The sequence below is a fragment of the Condylura cristata genome, unplaced genomic scaffold, assembly GCF_000260355.1.
Source record: "Condylura cristata isolate star-nosed mole 26May11 unplaced genomic scaffold, ConCri1.0 scaffold00016, whole genome shotgun sequence".
NCBI classification, from domain to species: domain Eukaryota; kingdom Metazoa; phylum Chordata; class Mammalia; order Eulipotyphla; family Talpidae; genus Condylura; species Condylura cristata.
The window spans coordinates 22,375,091-22,398,233 of NW_004567117.1; the positions used below are offsets into that span (position 1 = coordinate 22,375,091).

Here is a 23,143-nt window from a genome sequence, read left to right on the forward strand (position 1 = left end):
CTGGCTTATCTCACTAAGCATGATCTTTTCCAGCTCCATCCAAGTTGCTGCAAAAGACATGTGTTTCTCTTTTTTGGTTGCTGAGTAATATTCCGCAAATAAATCTTTTTATTAAAAAAAATCCTTGTTATATAATTCCAACATTTGTGCCATTTCAGTATTGACATCTGTTGATTGGATTTTCTCAATTAAAATGGGATTAGCCTGCTTCTTGGTATGGCATATGACAAATGATTTTTAATTACATTCTAGACATTTTGGGTATTATGTTATAGTCTTATTTATCATCTCTTTTAGCATACCTTTTCTGATATCACATGAGTGGAGAAAGAAAAGCTACCACTTCATTACTTCTAGGTGGGGATAGACTTGCAAGGCTCCTATACATACCATCATTTTTGACACCCAAGGGGGTGGCACCTAATAACTGTTGTGTCAGATGTATGCTTCCTGCCAGACCTCTGCTGATACCACCCTGACCTAGTGAGCAGGGGCTTCCAAAATGGCCTTCACTTATTTTTCCTGGTGTGTCTTCAAAACCTTGCTTCCTACTCACTTCTTCGGACACCTCCTGATTAGGAAGAGACACCTCATTAAAATTAATGGGTATCAAAGTCCAGGGTGAAAGAGGTGGAGGAGTGAGCCCTTAGCTTCACATAGCACTTACTCCCTATTCAGTTTCTTCTGATGCATACCAGCAGGGAGAGGGCAAATAGATAAAGGGATACCTGTGTACGCTTCTCACTGAGCCTTCGCTGATGGAGGTGGACCAGGGTTGCAGTTTTTTCTTATTACTTGACTCTAGAATAAAGTCTATCTACTGGGCTTCCCTATCCTTTACTTTACTTTTCTTTTGGCTATGAGAGCTGACTCCCCTTGGAGTGTATTGTGATTGTTCTTTTCTTTCTCTCTGTCACCATTGACATTTCTAGGTTGTTTACTTCCCCAACCAGTGTAGGAGATGGAACGCAAAAACAGTACTAGGCAATTCAACATTGTGTGTTCCCTAAATTCTGAGGCCCTTAAACAATTAATTATGTTCTCTCCATCCTTCTGAATCTTGCTTTGCATGTGGTGTACAGGTTTTAGACTGCACTTGGTGAGAGGAATTGGAAAATATATGTTTATGTCATCTTGTTTGGAACCTGAAACCCCACTGGGCATATTTTACAATTTTCTTTTGACAATTTTCTCTGGCAGCTAAGACTATCTCAATTTTCTTTTCTTTTTTTAAAAGATTGATTTATTTGTGCATAGAGAACTGGGGTACAGGCCAGAGGCTCAGGGGCGGTGAGAAGCTTCACCAGAGACAGAGTGGGGAACAGAACAGGCAGATCGATGAAGTACACTGCTGAGGGGAGCAGCGGGTGGGTCAGGAGAGGTCTGCCACACCATGTGGTCACCTCCGGGGGGCGGGAATCGAACTCATGCTGAAGCGGTGATTCTCAGTGCTGTGCTTTAACCCACTGTGCCACCAGGGAGGGCCCTATCTCAATTTTCTTAACTCATTCCATTGTGTTTAGATAGCTTAGTCCAGAAGTGAAGATTTCCATTCCTACCATCTTAGATATGGGTGAATTAATTTAGCTAAGCCTGATTTTTCAAGAAAAAATTATCACTGAAACAGACTAGATACAGAACATTTCTATTTTCCAGTGAAATTGCTTAAAACAACAAAAAATACAAATAACTCGTTTTGACTATTTTGCTTATTATTTTCAAATTTTATGGTAGTCCCAATTCTCTATTAAGCAGGCATATAGGTAAAACATGAAGCCTTGGGGACTGTTCTTTTAAATGTGGCCTCTTCAATTAACTTATTTGGTAGTCAAGTGTTAAAATAGTAAAGCAAAACCTAATTCCTTGAGTGTAATTATACTGTAAAACTTTTCTCTGAGTGTTTTCAGCTATTTTTTTGCAACATTTCTCAAGTGGAGGGTCAAGCAAATAATCTGATTCTTTACCAGTTTTTAAATATCATTCTGTTAAACAGTCCACATCAGCTCAATTATATTAGGAACCACTGAAGTGAAGTTGTTCATAAAATGTTTTATTACCTTCAGTCTTTGCAGCATTTGCTGAGTTTAGATAATAAACCTGCACATAGAAGTTACTTAATTTTTCTCTGAGCAATAATTTACATTTGTGAGCAGTAGCCTCAGTCATTTGAAAGAGGTAAGAAATAAGGTATTCCTACTTTTTGTAATTTAACCTTAAAATATAGATGTGATTCCACTTTATAAGAACTGTCCTTTTTTCACTCTAGTTATAAATACTATTTTATGGAAGTGGTTTGGGTTATACTTGAAATTGTTATATTGGGTCATATTTCATTAGAAAGTGTGCAATTCTGGGCCCCTCCCTGGTGGCAAAAACAGGTTAGGATGCAGCACAGCAAGCAAGCCACAGCCGCTTCAATGCAAGTCCAATCCCTGGCCCTGGAGGTGATCCACATGGCACAGCAGACCTCTCCTGTCTTGCCCATTGCTCCCCTTAGCAGTGTACTATGTCGATCTGCCTGTTCTGCTCCCCACACTGTCCCTAGTGAATCCTCTCATCGTCCCTGCACCTCTGGCCTGTACCCGGTTCTGTATGCATAAATCAATAAATCTTTTTAAAAAGGCATGTAATTCTGGTAAGAGTGCTGTTCTTTAGGCCTATAGCTATTGATCTGGCAATATTAAACTGATTTCAGAAATTAAACTTCAGCTTAAACGTAAGTTTGGGCAAGTTAGAGAATAGATGTCTATGTGAAAAAAAGTAGAGGAAAAAATATGTATTTTTTTTTCCATGGATTATTCCCCCAATATAAATTTTCAAGCCCTACAGATAATGTGTGCTAATTGCTATGACTTCAGTAGTAACCACAGTAGAAATGTTATACTGCTTTGAACATCCAGAATACTGCTTCCTTCTAAAGAAGAAAAGGGGTTATTTCAAACCTTGTATGTTATTTTCTGTGTGCTCTTTTCCAGCGCAAAAACAGTTGACCAAAACAAAACCAGAAAAGGTAACCATTTGCGGTCTCAGGATGGATTAAAGGGAGGAGGCAAAAGAGTCCAATAATGTATTGTACTTAAGCGAGGAGAAGGGGCTTTTTTCCCTGATAAAGAGAGGAAAGGTGTTCAGAAAGGATGTGCCCAGAGCGTGATGCCTGGGCCATCAGTCAGCACCATTCAGGGACTCTTGGGCCCTACCTCAGATTGCCTCAGCATCTGCTGCTTAACAAGATTCACAGGTAACTCCTGTGTGAATTACTTTTAAAGGAACATAAAATCTAATGGTTTGTAGGACTTGACTTTGAATACTAGCTCAGTGGCAGAGGAAACTAGGGTAATGTGTAAGTAATTTGCAATTAATAATAGTACCTCATTATTTTTTTCTTTTGATGAGAATCCGATGTTATAGTATCTTTAAAGCACTTTGTGCCCCGTTGTCAAATAAAGGTTAGACTCTGCCGTCCTCAGCTATTCTAACTCTAATATCAATTTCTTCTTATTCCACACATTTAATTGTGTGACAGGTAATAGTGGTATCTGACTCTTACAGAGAACTCCTGTGAGGAATCTGAAAACTGGAATTATCACAGCACAAATACTAGAAGACTAGCAGTGAACTAGTTGTGTGAGGATACTTGGTTTGAAAGAGATTAAGAGACCTCTTAAACCTAGTTTACACTTCCACTTAGAAATGAAGGACCTTACATAGCAGCATAAATAGTTCAAGAAGACAAATATAGGAGACTGAAGAAAAGGGAGATATCATATATATTGATAGTTCATGGGAAATTTTAATTTAAATAACAAGAACAAATGTCCTTTATATATTTTTGCAGAATGAGATAAATTCTTCCTAAAGAGATCTTTTTTGTGTGTTTAAAGGAGAAGGGTGCCATTTTTATATTTTATAGGCTTCAATTTTTAGTTTCTTGTTATTGGCAGGTACTGTTTTAATTTTTGCTTTTACAGAAAAGGATGCATGAACTCAGGTTACCTTATTCTAAATAGCTAAGGCCAATGTAGGATGCTCTAATACAAGGGTGGCCAAATATTTTGGTTTGCCTAGTACTAGCTTTGTATTATTATTGTTACCACAATGCAATTATTAGTAGAACTCACTTCACTTCCAATGTACCCAAGCGTCAGGGCATATGGTCATGCATTCTAATGTTTGAAGTCCATGATGCATGTAGATAAGGTTAATTCAAACAATTCAAACAATTCTTGAGACAGTAGGATGATGTCCTAGAAAAAACTGAAGCCCCATCTTATATTTCTATAACCTCAAGGAGCAAGACATTTCAAGAATTAATTTTTCTATTAACCAAAGCTCACTGAAACATCAGAATGTTCAACATAAGCTTCTTTTGATGAGAATATTGCTCTGATGTGTGACCTATTTTCCCAACTTCTTCAATAGTGTAGACCAAGCATGGCTGAGCTCCTTGCTCACAGTTACTGCAGTGCTTTCCACTGGCTGGGCAGCACTTCACTGCTGTGTTGTGGATGGAAGACAGGTGTAGGAGTTGTGATCCTCAACACCCCCACTATCTCCATCTGCACCCCTCAGGGAAGCCAGGCAGGATTTCTGGCATCAGAGCTTCTGGATCAGTGTCTTTGGCTCATCTAGATAGATTTATTTCCTCTGCATATCTTAACTTGTAAATGGTTGGGGAAGACTAGTTATTGTCTTGTGTTAAATTTGGAGAGCCTGGCAGGGCTCCCTAGGGTGGTCCTCCTTGGGTCCATATCAGGTGATTTACGTTTACCCTTGAACAGAAATCCCCCTGCTGTAAGGACTTACTCTGCTCCTGGTGGTTGGAGCTAGTGAGTCTTCACCTTGGTATGCTTACCGCTGCTCCACAAAGCATTATATGTACAGCCTTGCTTAATGGCCTTTCAGAATCTAAAAATCATAGTGTGCAGACTGGTTTTAGTGGTTTGCATTGTCAGGAATGGACCCTTTTTGAAATTTGAAATTTTCAAGTGTTAATCATTGCTACTGCAGTTCACCTGGTTAACTTCTGGTGTTGGGGAGAGGTGTGTTTTGGGCTAGTTGCTATAATTCAGCAAAGGCTGAATTGATTTAAAGCAGCTTTCCAAATACAGAAAATATTTCTCCTTCAGTTCTAGCTAAAACACGGAACCTTTAAACAAACGATAAATTTTGTCAATAGGTTAGCAAGAGAAAGTATGATTTTCAAAGAAATTGTTTTGCAGCTGTCTTTAATGCCCCTGTGAATGTTTAAAAGTATAGATCTTTAGAGAATTGTGTGAAAAGGAAACTATAAAGAAGAAATCAAAATTCTGATCAATGTGGCATATTGTAAACCTGCTTTTTAGGATATCTCTATATGAACTTTTTTTTTTAAGATTTATTTATTTATGCATAAAGAACAGGCCAGAGGTGCAGAGATGGTGAGAAGATTCACCAAAGACAGAGTGGGGAGCAGAACAGGCCGACTGACTAAGTACACTGCTGAGGGGAGCAGTGGGCGTGTCAAGAGAGGTCTGCTGTGCCATGTGGATCACCTCGGGGAGGGAATCAAACTCATGCTAAAGTGGCTTTTTTAGCTTCTTAGTGCTGTACTTTAACCCGCTGCGCCTCCAGAGAAGGCCCTGCATATGAACTTTTTAAACAAGTGTCCTTATGTTTAATCTAAGAGAAACTTGTGTAATTGGTTTCCTAAAAATCCTCAGGGTCTGACCACCAGAGCAAAAGACAGAAATGTCAACTTGTTTTCTGCCCCATCTTGCTCTGCAGCTGCAAGAAAGAAAGGTAGTGACTAAAATTAATAGAAAGCTCTTTAAAAAAAAAAAAAAAAACATGAATATGGGCCCTCCCTGGTGGTGCAGCGGGTTAAAGCACAGCGCTAAGAAGCTAATACCATTTCAGCGAATGTTCGATCCCCACCCCAGAGGTGACCCAAGAGGTGGTGCGGCAGATCTCCCCTGACCCATCCACTGCTCCCTTCAGCAGTATACCTCATCAGTCTGTCTGTTCTGCTCCCTACTCTGTCTCCGGTGAATACTCTCACCACCCCTGCACCTTTGGCCTGTACCCCAGTTCTGTATGCATAAATAAATAAATCTTTAAGAAGAAAAAAACATGAATACTCTAACTAGGTATCTTTCCTTAGCTCAGGTGGTAATTGTTGTTGAAGTTCAAACAGAAGAAGCAGAATCCGAAAGAAACTGGGAGAGGTATTGGACTCTTCTTACCCTTTGTAAGTCTCCAGAACGTTATATTTTCCCCTGTTTATTTTGGAGTTTTTTTCCCTTCCCCAGCAGATTTTTATTATCAGGAAATTAGAAACACTGTGACTTGGCACTGCGTTTGCCATAAATTTCTCTTAATTAAATGGAAAATTTCAGACTTGTATCCATGAGTATTCTCCAGCACAAATCACAACTTAATAAAAGGGTCAGAACATTCATAGGAAATTCTTGTCTAGTTCTGTTCATCAGTTCATCTTGATAGCAGTTTCTCTTTCACCAACAGTTCTTTCCGATTGTGTATATTGTCATTGAGCACCAACCTAGGTTATAATTTGGACTTCAGTGTTCAGCTCAGGAAATGTATTCTGCTTTGTAAAGAGAGAAAAGGAAATGATTGTGAGATGAGAAATATGCTATGATCAAAACCTTATTTGCTTCAAGTGGAAAAATCTTTTGAGGTTGGGACATTTCATCATAGGATTATGCAGGATCTAATGAAATAGTTGCTCACTTCTGTGGCATAAGTTTAAAATGGTCAGAGGGTGTTCACAAGGCTCTGATGTTATTAACACCCTTAGTTTAGGTTGGACCACAATTTTTCGATCCAAGAACCTAATCAGCTATTTCCCAAGGAATTGTCCCCCAAAAAGAATTTGTTAACATGTGGCATCTCCCTTTTCTCACAGAGGCTGTCCTTCATTTGCTTTTGGTTGGGGTCAGTGTTACTTGTTAGGCCTGAGGACCCCAGATGTCCCAGGGCAGAGGTGGGGGAATGTGAAATGAGCACGGTTTGCTGGGTTCTAAGAATTCTTCCAGCTTCAGACAATTTCTTTCTACCTTGGCAGCCCACTATTAATAGTAATTTCTCCTTTCTCTGTCCATCTCTACCTCTGATTTTTCTCAGTTTTTATTCTTCCTTCTTCCTATTCATTTTGCTTTGATCATTATATATATACACACACACATATATGTACACACACACACTTTGGATATAAGCTATAAGCCTTGCATAATAACCATTTCCAACAACCATTTCAGTGAAGAGGGAATTTTACCCACATTTTTCTAAAGTAAATCTCTTTCCTCAAATGGAGGGTTGAAGTCTCATTGTGTAGAAAGGGAAGAAAATTACAGGTGTATGTGGACATATATTTTCACTTTTCAAGAAAAAGAGGGAGATTTCACATCTGGTGAATCAAGAACGGATATTAAAAAATTGATAATAAGACTACCTGACTTTATAGTCTACCATGTAGCATGGATTTTTTTTTTTTTTAACAAACAAACCTGTAATTTGTCTTCAAATATTCATGTTGAACTCTTAGACTGTATAATTATGCTGGCTTTTTCAAGAGTAAAATTCATATTCTGTGTCCAGGCTAATAGGTTCACCTACTAAAAACATTGCTGCCTTTGGTAACAGCTAGAAATGAAAATTCCTTTTATATACATTATAGCTGGCAGAGACTCTTGGATCTACCACAAATCATTCCTGTCTATTGAAATATGCTGACAAAAAGTATGGAAATGTAAAACCAGCTTGGTCTGTGATACAGACTTTGAAAACATATTAGCTTGTTCAGACCACTATTCATTCTATTGTTATTGTTAAGATGCTAAATATTCAACAAGCTCTTCTAATTCATGTTCTCTGAGCTTAGTGACCTATCCTTTCTTGACAAACCAGCATCTCTTCTACAAACCATTTCTGTCTTCTTTTTTTTTTTTTGTTAAAGGTTAATAATGAGAATAATGAAGCAGTTGCCTATTTATGCAGTCATGATTGGCAAAAGTTATTAGAACAGGAGTCTGCCCAGAAGCAAAGATTAGGTTAGGAAAATGTTAAGGAATACTGAAATCAGTCACCATTTTTGACATTTAAGAAACACTATTTCCATCCTTAATCATAATGACCTGTTGTAAAAGTATTCATACAAAATAATCTCATTGCACAGTAATTTTTATACCAACAGCGTACATACACTCATGAGTGTAAGTGGGAGATTCAGAAATAACCCAAGTGAAAAAATCACAGCAGTGAGGCAGAATGCTTCTTTGGATAGAACCACTTTCTGGTAGACACTTGACCTGCACAATTAGGTCACGCTTCCAAAGTAGTTTCTACATCTTAAGCACGCTATAAGCTTTAGGACATAGATGGATGGTAGTCCAATTCAATTTTTATATTCTCCTTATTAGTATATGAAAGGGAGTACAGTTTACAGCAAGAAAATTTCCTTAAAAAAAAGTTCTGATGATTATTTTATTAATGAAACATTGACTTAGCTCTCATTATGCAAAACAAATCAAACAAGACAAATAACTGATTATAATACCTTTATGTTTAATAGCTAAAATTTTCTATGAAAATTATAATTATTTTACCAAACAGTATCATCACTTCATCACTTCTAACCTGCATTAATTTTTTGGTTTGGTTTGGTAACAGCTTGAGATATAATTTACATATAAGAAAATAAAATTTACCCCTTTGAAAATATACAATCAGTGGTTTTGATTATAGTCTCAAAACTATGCAAGCACAACGATCTAATTCCAGAGCATGTTCATTACCTACCCCCCAAGACCCATATCCACTGACATTTCCTTGGCAAAAACAAATGTAATTTTTGTCTTTATGAATTTGCCAATCTGAATATTTCCTTTTATTTTCAACTTTTCTCATGTAATAGGTATTTTAGAAAATTGGAAAATGGGATAGAAAGTGGGTATAGATGAATATGACTCTTCATTGTGATCTGGTATACTTAGAACCAACTACTCTTTCCCCTAGCTCATTGGAAGTGGTATTTTAAAAACAACAACAATTTTATAGACATAAAATCATGCAGTATGTGACCATGTGTCTGATTTCTTAGCTTAATGTATTGAAGTTCATCTATATTTTAGCATATAACAATACTTTGTTTCTTTTTATGGACAAATAATATTTTAATGTATACCATGTTTAGCCATTTATCACTTGGTGGACTTTGTTTTTTTTTAATTATTCAGTGTTATTCAATGACGCTCTGAATTCTGGTACAAGTTTTTACATGACATATATGTTTAATTCTTTTGGGTGTATATCTAGAAATGGAATTACTGGGTATATGTCTATCTTTAGGTTTTGTTTGTTTTTGTTTCTGAGGCAATGCTAACATTCCTAAGTTCCTATCAGCTATAAGGGTAGGTATCTAATGTCTTATTATTGGTCTTTTTCACTATAACCATCCTAGTTGAATGTGAGTGATATCTCACTGTGGTTTAACTTTAATTTCCCCAGTGACTAATGAGATTAAATACCTTTTCTTTTGCTGCTTGGCCATTTATTTATGTTTTTTATGAAAATATCTTTTTAAGTCCTTTGCTCTTTTTAATTTTAATTTAATTAAGATAATGGTCTTCTATTGTTGAGTTCTATTAGATTTTATATATTTTGGATACCATAATAGTTTCAAATCATACACACATAATGATTTCCAAGTATTTCTCTCATTCTGAAAGTTGTCTTTTCAATTTCTTAGTAGTGTCCTTTGAAGTACAGCACTTTTTAAATTTTTATTTATTCTTTGGTTGCTGTTTTTTTAGGTGGCAGTTGCCTACTTCAAGTAGACAAAGATTTCTTTTTATGTGTATTTTGGTTTCAGCTCTTACATTTAGATCAGTGTTCCATTTTCAATTAGTTTTTCTTTGTGGTGTGAGGTAAGGGTCAAACTTCATTCCTTTGCATGTGTCTGTATTTGTTTTCATTTTATCAATTTGAAGAGTTGAGAAATTTCTTTTAAAATGGTATGACCATACTCTGAATTATTTTAGAGGTTTTTTTTTTGTACTGTGTTCATCTGAAAACTATTTACCTGTACTCTCACCAAGTATGATTACATTATTATCTGTTTTGTTTATTGGGATCTGAAAAGTAACACTGATGAGTGTGCATTTTGAATGAACTTAAAATAGAATTTTTTTCCTTAATTTACAATCTCACCTCTTCAGCTACAATATAGAGAATGCCAAGAACTTTTAAGCCTATATCAGAAGTACCTATCAGAACAGCAAGAGAAGCTCACCATGTCTCTCTCAGAACTTAATGCTGCTAGGATGCAGAAACAACAGGTAAGCATCTTTATTCTTACCTTTTCTTGTCTCTGGTGGATCAGCAAGGTGTTAGAAGAATCATTTGCTTTTTCTTTGTCGCATGGTATATAATACTACCTTGAAACATACAAATAAAGCCCATGATTCACTTGGTATCTTTTATTTCCCTCTCCTTTCCCTCTTTTGTTCCTATGCCCAGAGATCAGAAGGTTTTAGTCAGTGGGGAAGTTCCTGGTAATATGAAAGCAAAGCAGGAATTGTAAAGAAATCTCAAGATTGTATTGCTTAAAGACAAAAGATCAAATAGGATGTTTGTTACTCATGTCCGTATGGAAAACACTCAAAAGCATTTCCTAACTCAAGTTTATGTTTTATAATAGTAATTGGAACTTGTTGACTTGGAAGTATTATTGGAGGGGCCCTCCATGGTGGTGCAGTGGGCTAAAGCACAGCACTAAGCTAAAGCCACTTCCGCATGAGTTCGATCCCCTCCTGCCTAAGCTAAAGCCACTTCCGCCTGAGTTGGATCCCCTCCTGCCCCGGAGGTGACCACATGGGGTGGCAGACCTCTCCTGACCCACCCACTGCTCCTCTCAGCAGTGTACTTTGTCGATCTGCCTGTTCTGCTCCCCACTCTGTCTCTGGTGAAGCCTCTCGCCACCTCTGAGCCTCTGGCCTGTACCCCAGTTCTGTATGCACAAATAAATCCTTAAAAAAAAAAAAGAAAAAGAAATTATTAATTGGAGAACATTGCAATATTTTATATCATTTTATGTTTTTATATTAATATATAGAAGTATATATAAACATTTACACACTTATCAAGTAATACAAACTAGATAATTAAGGAATGCTCAAAACCCTGCCAGTTGCTATGTGAAACCAATTCTTTTTTTTTTTTTAAGATTGATATATTTATGCATATGAGAGCTGTAGGCCAGAGGTGCTGGTAGTGAGAGGATTCACCAGAGACAGAGTGGGGAACAGAACAAGTGGGTTGACTGAAATATACTGAAGTTCAAAAGAGGTCTGCTGCTCCATGTTTGTTAGTTCTTATCCTGAGATTGAATTTGTGCTGCAGTGGTTACTGATAGCTTCATAGTGCTGAGACTTAACCCCTTGTGCCACCAGGAGGTGCCTGAAATAAGTTCTGAGGCAGTCTTACTGTTATCATGAAAGTAATACTTGCTGTCTTTTTCACTTCTACTTGAATTTAAATCTTCAAATGGACACAGATGAGTCTTATATATTAAAACATGGAATAACTGTAGTAAGTCAAAGTCATTCATATTGAGTTTTAAGATATGGATAATGTATTAAAGTACCATCTTCCTCTTTTGAACAGTATTAGGTCCTGAAAATCAGACTTTAAGAGCTTTTTGTAACCCTTCCAAAGAACGTCATTACTGTTCAGCCGAGAGACAACTGTCTTAAGAGAGTTAAGAATTTTAGTCAAGAATAGTATTAGGTAATGTGCTCCCCAAATAAGTTTTTTTTTAAACTTACCTCTAGATTTTGTGGTGGAGTTGGAAGCAGTTTTGTTTTTCGGGTTTTTTTTTTATGAGGCATTCATTTGAAATTTGTTCATTGAAAAAACTTGTTCTTTCTCCTTCATTGTGTTGGTTGCCATCTGGCCTCAAATTGCATATTATAGGTTTTGCTTATGGTTTTATTAATTTCCACAGCCTTCAGAAGAGCATCTTGCTTTATGATTTTCTTTTTCAGTTTCTGCCCTTTCCTTAGGAAAAAAAAAAATTGTCAACTTATACTATGAATATTTTGTCTTCCTTTTCATTACATCCTCTTTCTTCCTTTGCCTCAAAGATGAATTTATTCTACATTCATTTTGTAATTTATTCAGCATTACAGTTTCTTCACTGTGAACTCTAGAAAGGCTTTTCATTTACTCTCTTTCAATTCAAATTTTAACTGACATGCGTTTTTTACTTATTTCCCTGTCATAAGAAACAGTACTTCCCTGTCTCGCCTTGATCTTGGACATGAGAGCATCTAGTAAGCATAGCTTTGGCAGATGTACATTTCAGAACATAACTTTTCTTATCACAATTGAATGTTATATTTTTGTCTGTGAATCTAAACTTGAGTGGCGTCACGTCAAGCCATAATGCTTATAATTTCTATTTTAGTTTTATTTGACAGGCTGTATACCATTTTAGAAAATTTAGACTGTTTTTTTTCCTTTGTATGAACACTTTAGAAGCATTTGAGTAGTTTTTCCACTGTAGTTCAAAAATATTGGTATGTAAGTTTATCTTACTATTTTCTTTACCATTCTTTTTATCCTTTTGACTAATGGATATAAAAAAGGTAGAATTTGGATCTTCTTGAGATTTCTCTCTCTTATAAAGTTATCACCACTTTTTAGCACCAGACAATCACTATTAATGAATCTCTACTGGTCTGATCTGATCAAGGCCATTTGTGGAATTTTTTTTCATCTTTCCCATGATTATGTATACCAGGTTTCTTAACTTCATGTGGATTATGGACTACGCAGGAATCTGAAATGTACTAAAGATAAATCATTACTGAACACATGTTTAATCTTTCTTGATGGTATCTAAGGCTTAATTAGAAGACTTTTTGTGGTGGTTAGGGCCACAGTGTCTTCAAGCTTCCCTACTTGGTGATTGTTTTCATGTATTCTTTGGTTAGATATTTTGTGTTTGCCACATGTATTTGTGTGACAGTAGAACTCATTATAAATATTCTATTTAATTTTATTTATGTATCTTCCTGTGCGATATTTAGCTCAGTTCTACTTAATACTGTACTATCTTTGACTTCTTTTAAGAAACAAACTTTGCCTTTGTTTTATTTAAGTAGTTCAGTTTCTGTTGGAAGTCTAAAAGTGTCATCAGATTTCTGACAAAGAAGTCAAGTCAAAGAAGATATCATGTTTAAATATATCTGGCTCAAATATACTACTAGATTCCTCAGACTAAATGGTCAGTAGGTAAAATAAGAATATGATTAACAGCTGGCTTTTCTTCAGAAACAGTGTAGGAAAGAGGTGGCGAGGTGGCATATTCAATGAGCAGAAGAATAAAATAATCCTGCAGTCAAACAAGATTAGCCATCAGAAATGAAAGCAACATAAAGACAGGCCCAAATAAATACTGAGTAAATTTTTTACTAGCTTTCCTTCATTACAATAAATTCTAATTAAGTAGGTTCAGATAAAAGGAAATGACATTAGGACAATAACTCAAATTCACACAAAATTTAGAGCATTGATAAAGGTAACTTTGCATTTCTGCTTAAATAATTTGTAACACACTAGAATAAAACAGTAAGTACAGAAATGTATTGTTGAACTAATGAGATTTAAATATATGTTGTGCACTTCCATGTGTGTGTATTTGTACAAAGCAAGAGGGATGAAAGAGAGCTATATTGGAGCAAATTTTCTATGAATTCTTTGACTAAAGCTACCATTTGCAAATTACACTGTATATATTTGATAAAAGAAGTAGTAAGACTTGTATACTGAAAACAACCAAGCATTGCTGATATAAAATAAAGTTAAATGGAAACTATTCCATGTCATGGATGCAAGACTCAATGTTAAAATGGCAGTTCCAAAATTGATCTTTAATTATTTGTAATCTCTGTCATATATCCAGCAGATTTTGATCATCTTTTTGCAGAAACTAATTCTAAAATGTATATGGAAAGACAAAGGAATAGGAATTTTGAGAACGAAAAACAAAGATTACTTTTCCTCATTTCAAAATTTTCTCTAAAGGTACAATATAGTACATGGGAATTTTTTTTTTTAAGATGTACTTATTTATGCATACAGAACTGTAGAGGCTAGAGGTGCAGGTATGGTGAGAGGATTCACCAGAGACAGAGTGGGAAGCAGAACAGGCTGACTGACAAAGTATATTGCTGAGGGGAGCAGCAGGCAAGTCAGGAGAGGTCTGCCGTGCCTTCACCTCCTGGGTGGGGATCAAACTCATGCTGAAGTGGCTTTAGCTTCTTAGTATTGTGTTTTAACCCGCTGTGCCACCAGGGAGTGCCCATACATGGAATTTTAACATGACCTTTGGCCCCTGCCACAGAGGTCTACTACCATGACTATTATGTTATATAGTCATCCCTCAGTAGACACGGAGGATCAACTCTAGGGGCCCCTCCCCATGTAAAAATATGTGGATGTTTAAGTTCCTTTTATAAAATGGCATTGTATTTTATATAATCTGTGCACATCCTCTTATATATTTTAAGTCATCTCCAGATTACGTATAAAATCCAGTACAGTATAAATATTACTTAAATAGTTACTGTATTGTTTACAGAATAATAAGAAGAAAGGAGTCTATATGGGTTCTGTACAACCAAAACCATTGTAGGCCTAACCGCATAGTATTTATTTTCTATCCACATTTGGTTGAATCCATGGATGCAGATCCTTTGGAAATGGAGGGCTGACTGTGTAGTAAGTAGAAGATGATCTAGGTGGCTCTAAATTAATCCCCTGAGAAAAGTAGAGTTTTCCATAGCTGGAAGCAAAAGAGGAAGTCAGAGAGATTTGATACATAAAGAAATATTCACCCCTCCACATGGCTTTGAAGATGGGGCAGGAGAAAGGGGAGAGTTGTAGAGAATTGTCTTTAATCAGTAGCGCAAAAATGGAGATTTAAGCATATAATCAAAAGGAACAGTAGTTTGTCAGCAACCTGAATGAGCTGAGAAGCAGGTTCCTCCTTAGATGTACCAGCTTAGTACTCAGCCAGCCTTCACCTTGATTTCAAGGTGTTATAGAAAATAGAACCTTGACAACTCTTTCTGGAATCTACGCAACTGTGAGCTAATGAATAGAGTTATTTTAAATTACAGCTGTGGAACTCTGTTAAGAAGTAGAAAGCTAATACAGTTTTCAACACAGTTTAGTCCTCCTATAATGCTGGGCATATCAACCAATGGAACAGAATTGTGAATTCAGAAATACTCTTAACAGTTGTGATCAATTGATTTCAACAGATGTGCTAAGGCAATTCAATGGGAAAAGAATTTTTTTTAATGAATAATATAATAGCTTATTTTATATCATTTTGCGTGCATTTTGCTATCTCAGCTGCAATCTCCTTGAGCTTCCATCACCCTATCACCCATGTTCCGTCACCATAGTCCAGTGCATATCCTTCCCCACACTGTTTTTGACCCCATTCCTCATTCCATCACCATAAAATGTCTCTGGTATATAGCTTTCATTATTATTATTTTCTCACCTGGTCTGTTATACTCCTGCTATGAGTAAACCATCTGGTATTTTTCCTTTTCTTTCTGGTTTATTTCACTAAGGATGATCTTTTCCATCTCCATCCATGTTACTGCAAAAGGCATGTGCTTATTTATTTGTTTATTTAGGTTACTGAGTAATATTCCATTGTATATATGTACTACATCTTTTTAATCCAGTCATCCATTTTTGGGCATTTGGGCTGTTTCCATGTCTTTCCAATTGTAAATAAAGCAGCAGTAAACATGGGGGTGCAGGTATCTTTTTGAATCAGTGTTTTGTGCCTTTTGGTTAGATGCCTAGGAGTGGGATTGCTGGGTCATATGGAAGCCCCATATGGGCAAAAAAATTTTTTTATAATAGAATAGTTTATTTTTGCATCATTTTGTGCATTTTTGGGAAAAGAATTTTTTAATGAGCATTGATAGGACAATTGAACATTTGCAAAAAGATAAACCCTTTACACCATGCACAAAAATTAGCTTTCATAATATTCCAACATTCAGGATTCCTTTTTGAACCCTTACTTCAGCTGTTGATTTTTCTCAAAATCATTTTTTTTTCCTTTGGGATGCATTGTTGTTTATGACTATTAGAGTGACCACCTAAACTTAAATAGTGATCACAGTAAGTTAGTTACTCTCATATAGTTAAACATAACCATAAGTAGTTTCTATAAATAGGAAGGATAGCAGGATAATTACTTTCATGAAACAAACAAAAAATCCTTTATAAGAAAAAAAACATAGTGAAAGTTAAGATTCAGTAGCAGTAATCATCAAGAGATCCAGAAGAGTACCGGGAACCTTGCTATCTGGAATTTTATGAAAGACATTTCAAAATATACAGGTATCTTACAGGTAAATTTGGTGTAATAGCTGTACCCTTAAGTAAATCAACAATGCTAGTCAATAAAATATATACATTAATGGGTATTCCTCCAAAAAAGTTAAAAATGGGAAGTCCTGTACAATCCAGTTATTATTACATTTCTAGGTATTTACCTAAAGAATATGAAAACACTAATTCAAAGATACACACACAACCTCATACTCATCTTAGCATTATTCACAGTAGCCAATAGTTGGGAACAACCCACATACCCAATTGCAGATGATTCGATAAAGAAGATATAGTGTACACAATGGAATACCATTCAGTTCTTCAAAAAGATGAAACCCTGCCATTTGCAACATGAATGTACCTTTGTGCATAACAAAGTAAGTCAGGTTGAGAAAGGCAAACACTGCCTCATTTCACACATGTAGATAAATGAATAAAAAAGGCAAAACAAAAGCAAACTCTTGTTAGACTAAAGGAACATAATAGTGTTTACCAGAAGGAAAAGGAGAAAGAGAGTGGGTAAAAGGGATCAATTGTACTGTGAAAGATAGAAACTAGACTTTTAGTGGCAAAGGATAAAGTAATATAAAAAGATGTTGATCTATAATGCTATATACCTGAAACCAATCTAATGTTATAAATTAATATACAATTTGAGTAAACAAAATAAACTTAGATGATTTTTTAATGATGCCTCAATAAAAGCCCTAGACAATGACTCGCAGGCTGCCCTGCCTGGCGTATTCTTTGGGTGCTGTAACACTCCAATGCTAGAAGGAAAATACTTCCCCTGAGAATGACAAAGCTTTCACGATTGGAACCCACTCAGACTTTGCACTATGCAGGTTTCTTCCTTTGGCTAGTCTAGTTTGTGTGGTTCTTGTTTTGTTATGATAAAACTTTTATATTTAAACATAAAAATTATACACATTTAATATAAAGAATATAAATGGAACTCTTAGATGGGTGAACTTTATCAACTTATTATTTTATCAGGTACATTGCAAAGATTCTCAGGTTCAAGGGGAATTAATACTAAACATGAATGTGGAATTTCTTTTGACATTGATTTATTTGAAGTGTGGTCCAGTAGTATAATTACAATAATAATAAGAGTTTAGGATCCAGGAAAACTTCTGTGGACTCTGTGGTTTACTATGCATCAATTTTGAATTTAAGCTGAAGTACTCATTTAATTTTCATGCCACTGTGAATGGTGAGGATTAGGCTAAGGCAGACAATAAGAAGGGTAGTTATATACCGATCCCTGTGTGCCGCACACACACACACACAGCAATCAAACACATTCTTTAGACCAGTGCATGAACCTTTGGCTTAATAAACTATCTCTGAAACAAAGACACCCTACTGAATGGGAGAAAATAGCTGCACACCCTACCTCCAACAAAGGGGCTGATAGCAAAGGTCTACAGAGAACTCCTAAAACTCAAAAAAGAGAAAACAATCAAATAAAAAAATAGGCAGGTGAGCTAAATAGGCACTTAAATGTAAATGAAGACAACTAAAAGAACATGAGAAGTAGGAATACTTGGTCACATTTGCTGATTCTTGATATAGTATTTGGATAGCAAGAATAAGTTATATGACTCTTGTAGGAGATTACAACTCAGATAGGGCAGAGGCAAGACTTGATTTGTCAGTAGTAACAGATAAATTGTATTAGTAAAATATTTTTAAAAATTGGGAAACTATAATGAAGAATATTGGGGAGTGTTCTTCATTATCTGCTGAAATTTTTTTTTTTTATTTTTTAAAGATTTATTTATTTATTCATACAGAACTGGGTACAGGCCAGAGATGCGGAGGGTGAAAGGATTCACCAGAGATAGAATGGGGAGCAGAACAGGCAGATGGACGAAGTACACTGCTGAGGGGAGCAGCGGGCAGGTCAGGAGAGGTCTGCCACGCCATGTGGTCACCTCCGGGGCAGGCGGGATCGAACTCATGCGGAAGTGGCTTTAGCTTCTTAGTGCTGTGCTTTAACCCGCTGCGACACCAGGGAGGGCCTATCTGCTGAAATTTTAAAGCAAAAAATATTCCTTAAAAGTTACTAATTTTAAAAAGTATAACAAAAGTAATGTTCAGGATATAAGTTACTTTAAAGTTATTTGTTACCAAAATAAACCATATTCTTAATAAAATATTTTTCTAGCTGTTGACTCAAATGCCATGAGTTACTTAGTAAAATGTGTGCACAAATAATTATGTTTGGCCGCTCTGGTGGTACAAAGGATTAAGTCTCAGCACAATGAAGTGGCTATCAGCAGCCACTTCGACACAAGTAGATCCCCTGCCAGACAGGTGACCCACATGATGCAGCATCTCTCCTGTCTCGCTCACTGCTCCTCTCCGCAGTGTATTTTCAGTCAGTCCACCTGTTCTGCTCCCCACTCTGTCTCTGGTAAATCCTCTCACCCTCTCCTTCACACCTCTGGTCTATATCCCAATTCTTGGATGCAAAAATAAAATAAATCTTTAAAAAAAAAAAAGCAACAACAAATAATTGTCTAGCATCTTAAGCAATCTTTTTTTTAAGTTAATTTTTAATCTGTCATTTAAATTCATGCAACAAGAGAGAGAACCCTATTACTGTTACATTCTAGCAAATTGCCACAATTTATTATCTCCCAGTTTTTGTATATTAGGAATCTAGTGGAGTCTTACCTTGTTCGTGTGCTGAAGTACCATGCTGCACTAAAACAATTGACAGAGGCTGGGTTGTTAGGTGAAGGTTGACAAAGGGATGGGTTCACTTCCACACTATTATTCATAGTGGCTGGCAAGAATCAGTTCGTTGTGCATTTGTAAGCTGCAGGCCTCAGTGCCTAGGTGGCTATTGATGGAGGCCACCATCAGTCCCTTGTCATACAGACCTTTCCAGCATGACTGCTTTTTTCAACACATGCAAGCCACAAAGGTAATAATCTAATGAGGGATGTTGCAGTTTTTTGTAAGGTAATTGAGGTTTTAGATTCAAGCTATAAATTCTGCCTGTGTGGCATGCCCTTGTACCAGGAAATGGATCATTAGGGCAAGATGAGAAACTGCCCATAACAGGTGGAGAAGTTAAGTAAGTTGTGTGTCATAGCAGCACTTGATTACTTGAAAATTCATGAATGTCTTTGTATATATTTCTGTAGACAGTTAAGATTGTACTTTGTTTTATGGACATTTACAATTGTCTAAAATTTTTCTTTGGCATTTGCATACATAATTTCTGTGTTGAAACTGCTGTCATGTTAGCTGACCATTATGCATAAAATATTTTACTTTTTCATGTTTTATCCATTATCTTATTATGACTTTTTTCTTTTTTTTTTTAAGATTTATTTATTTATGCACATAAGAACTGAGGTACAGACCAGAGGTGCAGAGGGAGGGGGTGAGAAGATTCACCAGAGACAGAATGTGGAACAAAACAGGCAGATTGACAGAAATACACTATTGAGGGGAGCAACAGGCAAGATTGGAGAGGTCTGCTGTGCCATGTGGGTCACCCCTCTGGCCAGGAATCGAACTTATGCTATAGTGGCTACTGATAGCTTCATAGTGCTGCCAGTTAACCTCTAACCACTAAGGCCCCTTCTGACTTTTTATTTATTTAAAAAAACTACACAAAGATTGTCAACCAGTTGTTTGCAAGATGAGTGAATCAGTTTCTACACATTTCTTTGAAAGTCTAGCATATCTACTCCAGAGCCTCAAATTGGGCTAAATAAAATAATAATTATTGGTGACAAACTACAACTCTCATTAATAGTAGAAAACCAAATCAACACTAGTGTAGGATGTCATTTCAGATTGATTGATATATTTACTTACATTTCACACATATTATAAACTAAAAAATATATTTGTTGATAAACTATAGAAATGAATCTCTGGTTATTGACCTGAAGAAATATTTTCTGCTGGTGGGTTATAGATTCAGGATGAAATTTGAAAATCTTCAAACTGATAATATAATTTTAAAATATTAGACTTTCCATGTTCTTTACATTGGATGTAATTGGTTAAATATATTGAACAAATTAAATGCAATATTACTTTGAACTTCATCTTTTACACAACAAAGTAAAGTGTTCTCTTTGGTTGCTCTAGGTCTTATCACTTACGTTCTGGAGTTCTATGTGAGAACTACTTAACGAGCTAACTCACTTTTCTTACACGCCAGTTTCTTCCTAGGTGCACATGAAGTGTCAATACTTTTGCAGTGTCCAGAGAATAAGCCAGTGGCAGTAAAAACTCAGACCTGGACTTTTGTGATCTAAGGTCATTGCTCTTTTTCAGCTACTTGGTAGAAAGTGAGTCTATTTTCACTCTTCCTGTAAGGCACTTGGCTTTAATTTCTTTAATTTCCTTTAATTTCTCTGATTTTCATATTCTCAGATAGAAAATGAGAAAGTTAAGGGAGAGTGAAGAGAGACCTCTAAGATTTCTACCATTGTTTCTGTTTTTCTTTCAGTTTTCCTACCCCTTTCCCAGGTGTTCTCTCACCCTTAGTTGACGACCAGTGAGTTCTTCTTAGGCCTTAAGGGTTACTGTATGGTCTTTACCTCTATCCAGTGGCGTACCTACCTCATCTGTTCTCTAAAAGCTGTCCCAGTAAGCATGGCTGCAGACCTGTTTTCCTGTCTTCCCAACAATGGGAGTGTGGCCTCGGCTCTAATTTCACATAGGAATTCATTTCTGACTGTCATCTTGAATTTGTCTAGTTAGAAAACATATTTCTGTTTTCACATGCAGAAACAGTTGTCATTCTTTCACTTCTCCTTTTTGGGGGTAGCTATTTAATGGCAAACACCCCTTTCGCTTGGCTTCAGCTCTATATTAACATGAAAATTCACATTTCATTAGAACCTTTAAGCACTGACTGGACTGGATACTGGAAGTGAGAATATGAGGCTATATTGCACAGTCTGTAGTTTTGATGAGGAAAAAGTATTAAGAAAAAATGTAATTCCAGAGTTGCAGAATTACAGGAGAAGCGTTAACAGTATCTTTATATTGGACTGTAGTGCTGATTCTAGCCATATTCAGCTAATAATGCCATTTTCTATTTATTTTTGCCCCATTCAGTTATTCCTGTGTATTATGATTTTTCAGGAATGTTCTTGTACAGAAGCTTAATTTAGTAACCATGTTTTCTCTTAATAGAACCAATTTCCAAAATACAAAATAGGGCATTTCCATTACATGGCTAATAGGTAAAGCAGGAGAACCTGTACCTGCTTTCATTCTGGGTGCTTCTATTTCATGATCTTATCTAAGAACAGGTCCACACCATCCAGCCTTCTGTTCCCCTCACCCTTATCTTCCTCCACAACTACTTCTTAAAATCATGTCCAGATAGTTTAGGATTGTGTTAGGCTGTCATCATTTCATTTTTAAATAATGTCACCAAATAGATGCACTACATTATAAAAACTTATTTAAGTAAATTATTAAGAACAGTAATGAATTATGCCATATTAGGGGGAAACAAATTCATAAGCTGTATCAGTGACAAGCATGCATACATGCATACTTACACACATGGGAGAAAGAAGGGTTATTTATAGTAGACCGCTGAAAAACTAGTTAATAAGTGTAGACATGCCAAATTGGAAAATTATTGTTCTGATACTACCATGGAAAAGATTAGACCAAACAAGACTCATAAATAGGTGCTAGATCTACTGGGAAATGAGGAGTACTATGGTCATTAAGTATCTCTCTTCAGACTACTTATTAACTGCCAGGGAGAAAAAGCAATAATTACACATGGTGATGAAATTGTCCAGGTGATCAAAATTAACATCATTGGTAAGAAACAGGCAAACCTGTGTTTCCAGATGATAAACTCTGAAAATTTATCCCCTACTCTGTATTCCCTCTTCAAATGTATAATCGGAAATCCAAACCTAAAGTAAACTTCAGAAAAATACAAAGTGACAAACCTTTGGAAGGTTTATTCCTTTACTTCAAAAGTGGAATTGTCCTGAAAGACAATAGTTATGGACATACTCTACATTGAGTGAGGCTTAAGAGATATGACAATTAATTACAGCACCCTGGACTATATTCTGTAATACTGGGGAATATACTATAAAGGATATTATTAGAAACAGAATGTATATGGGGCATTAGATAAAAAAAAACTTATTAAATTTAATTGGCTACTACTATATTTATGTTAGAGAATAGTCTAAGCTGTAAAAAAATGGTCACTGAAGTATTTACGGATAAAATATCATGATATATGTTACTCTCAAACACTTCAGGAAAAAAAAGATACGTTATGTATGTGCAAATATTCAAGAAAATGGGTTATAAGGTAAGTGACAGTATATCTGGGTGAGTATCTGTATTCATATTGATTTTTTAGCAGATTTTGTTTTTTGTTCTCTTACTCATTTTTCTTCCCCTTTATTGAGATATAATTGATATACAGCACTCCCTGAGTTTAAAATGTATATCACTATTTGGTATATGCATGTATTGCAAAATGCTTATCATAATAATAAGTTTGATACATCTCATCTCACAGTGATTTTTTTTTTTCCTTATAATGAACTTTTTATAGTTCTGGTGGCTTTTTCTAGTCCCTGGTGGCTTAGCAGGCTAAAGCTAGTCATAGCTGCTTTAGTGCAAGTTCGATCCCCGGCCTCGGAGGTGACCCACATGGCATGGCAGGCCTCTCCTGTTTCACCCT

The 23,143-nt window shown here is 36.0% G+C and overlaps 1 protein-coding gene across 2 annotated transcripts in view; it reads left to right on the plus strand.

Moving 5' to 3' along the window:
- Nucleotides 1–23,143, plus strand: part of KIAA1328 (KIAA1328 ortholog) — a 217,750-nt gene that overhangs the window by 64,489 nt on the left and 130,118 nt on the right. For both annotated transcript variants that reach the window (XM_012725764.1, XM_012725765.1), the window contains exon 6: nucleotides 10,207–10,334. In XM_012725764.1, the coding sequence (XP_012581218.1) occupies nucleotides 10,207–10,334 (128 nt within the window). The remainder of the gene's footprint in view (nucleotides 1–10,206; nucleotides 10,335–23,143) is intronic.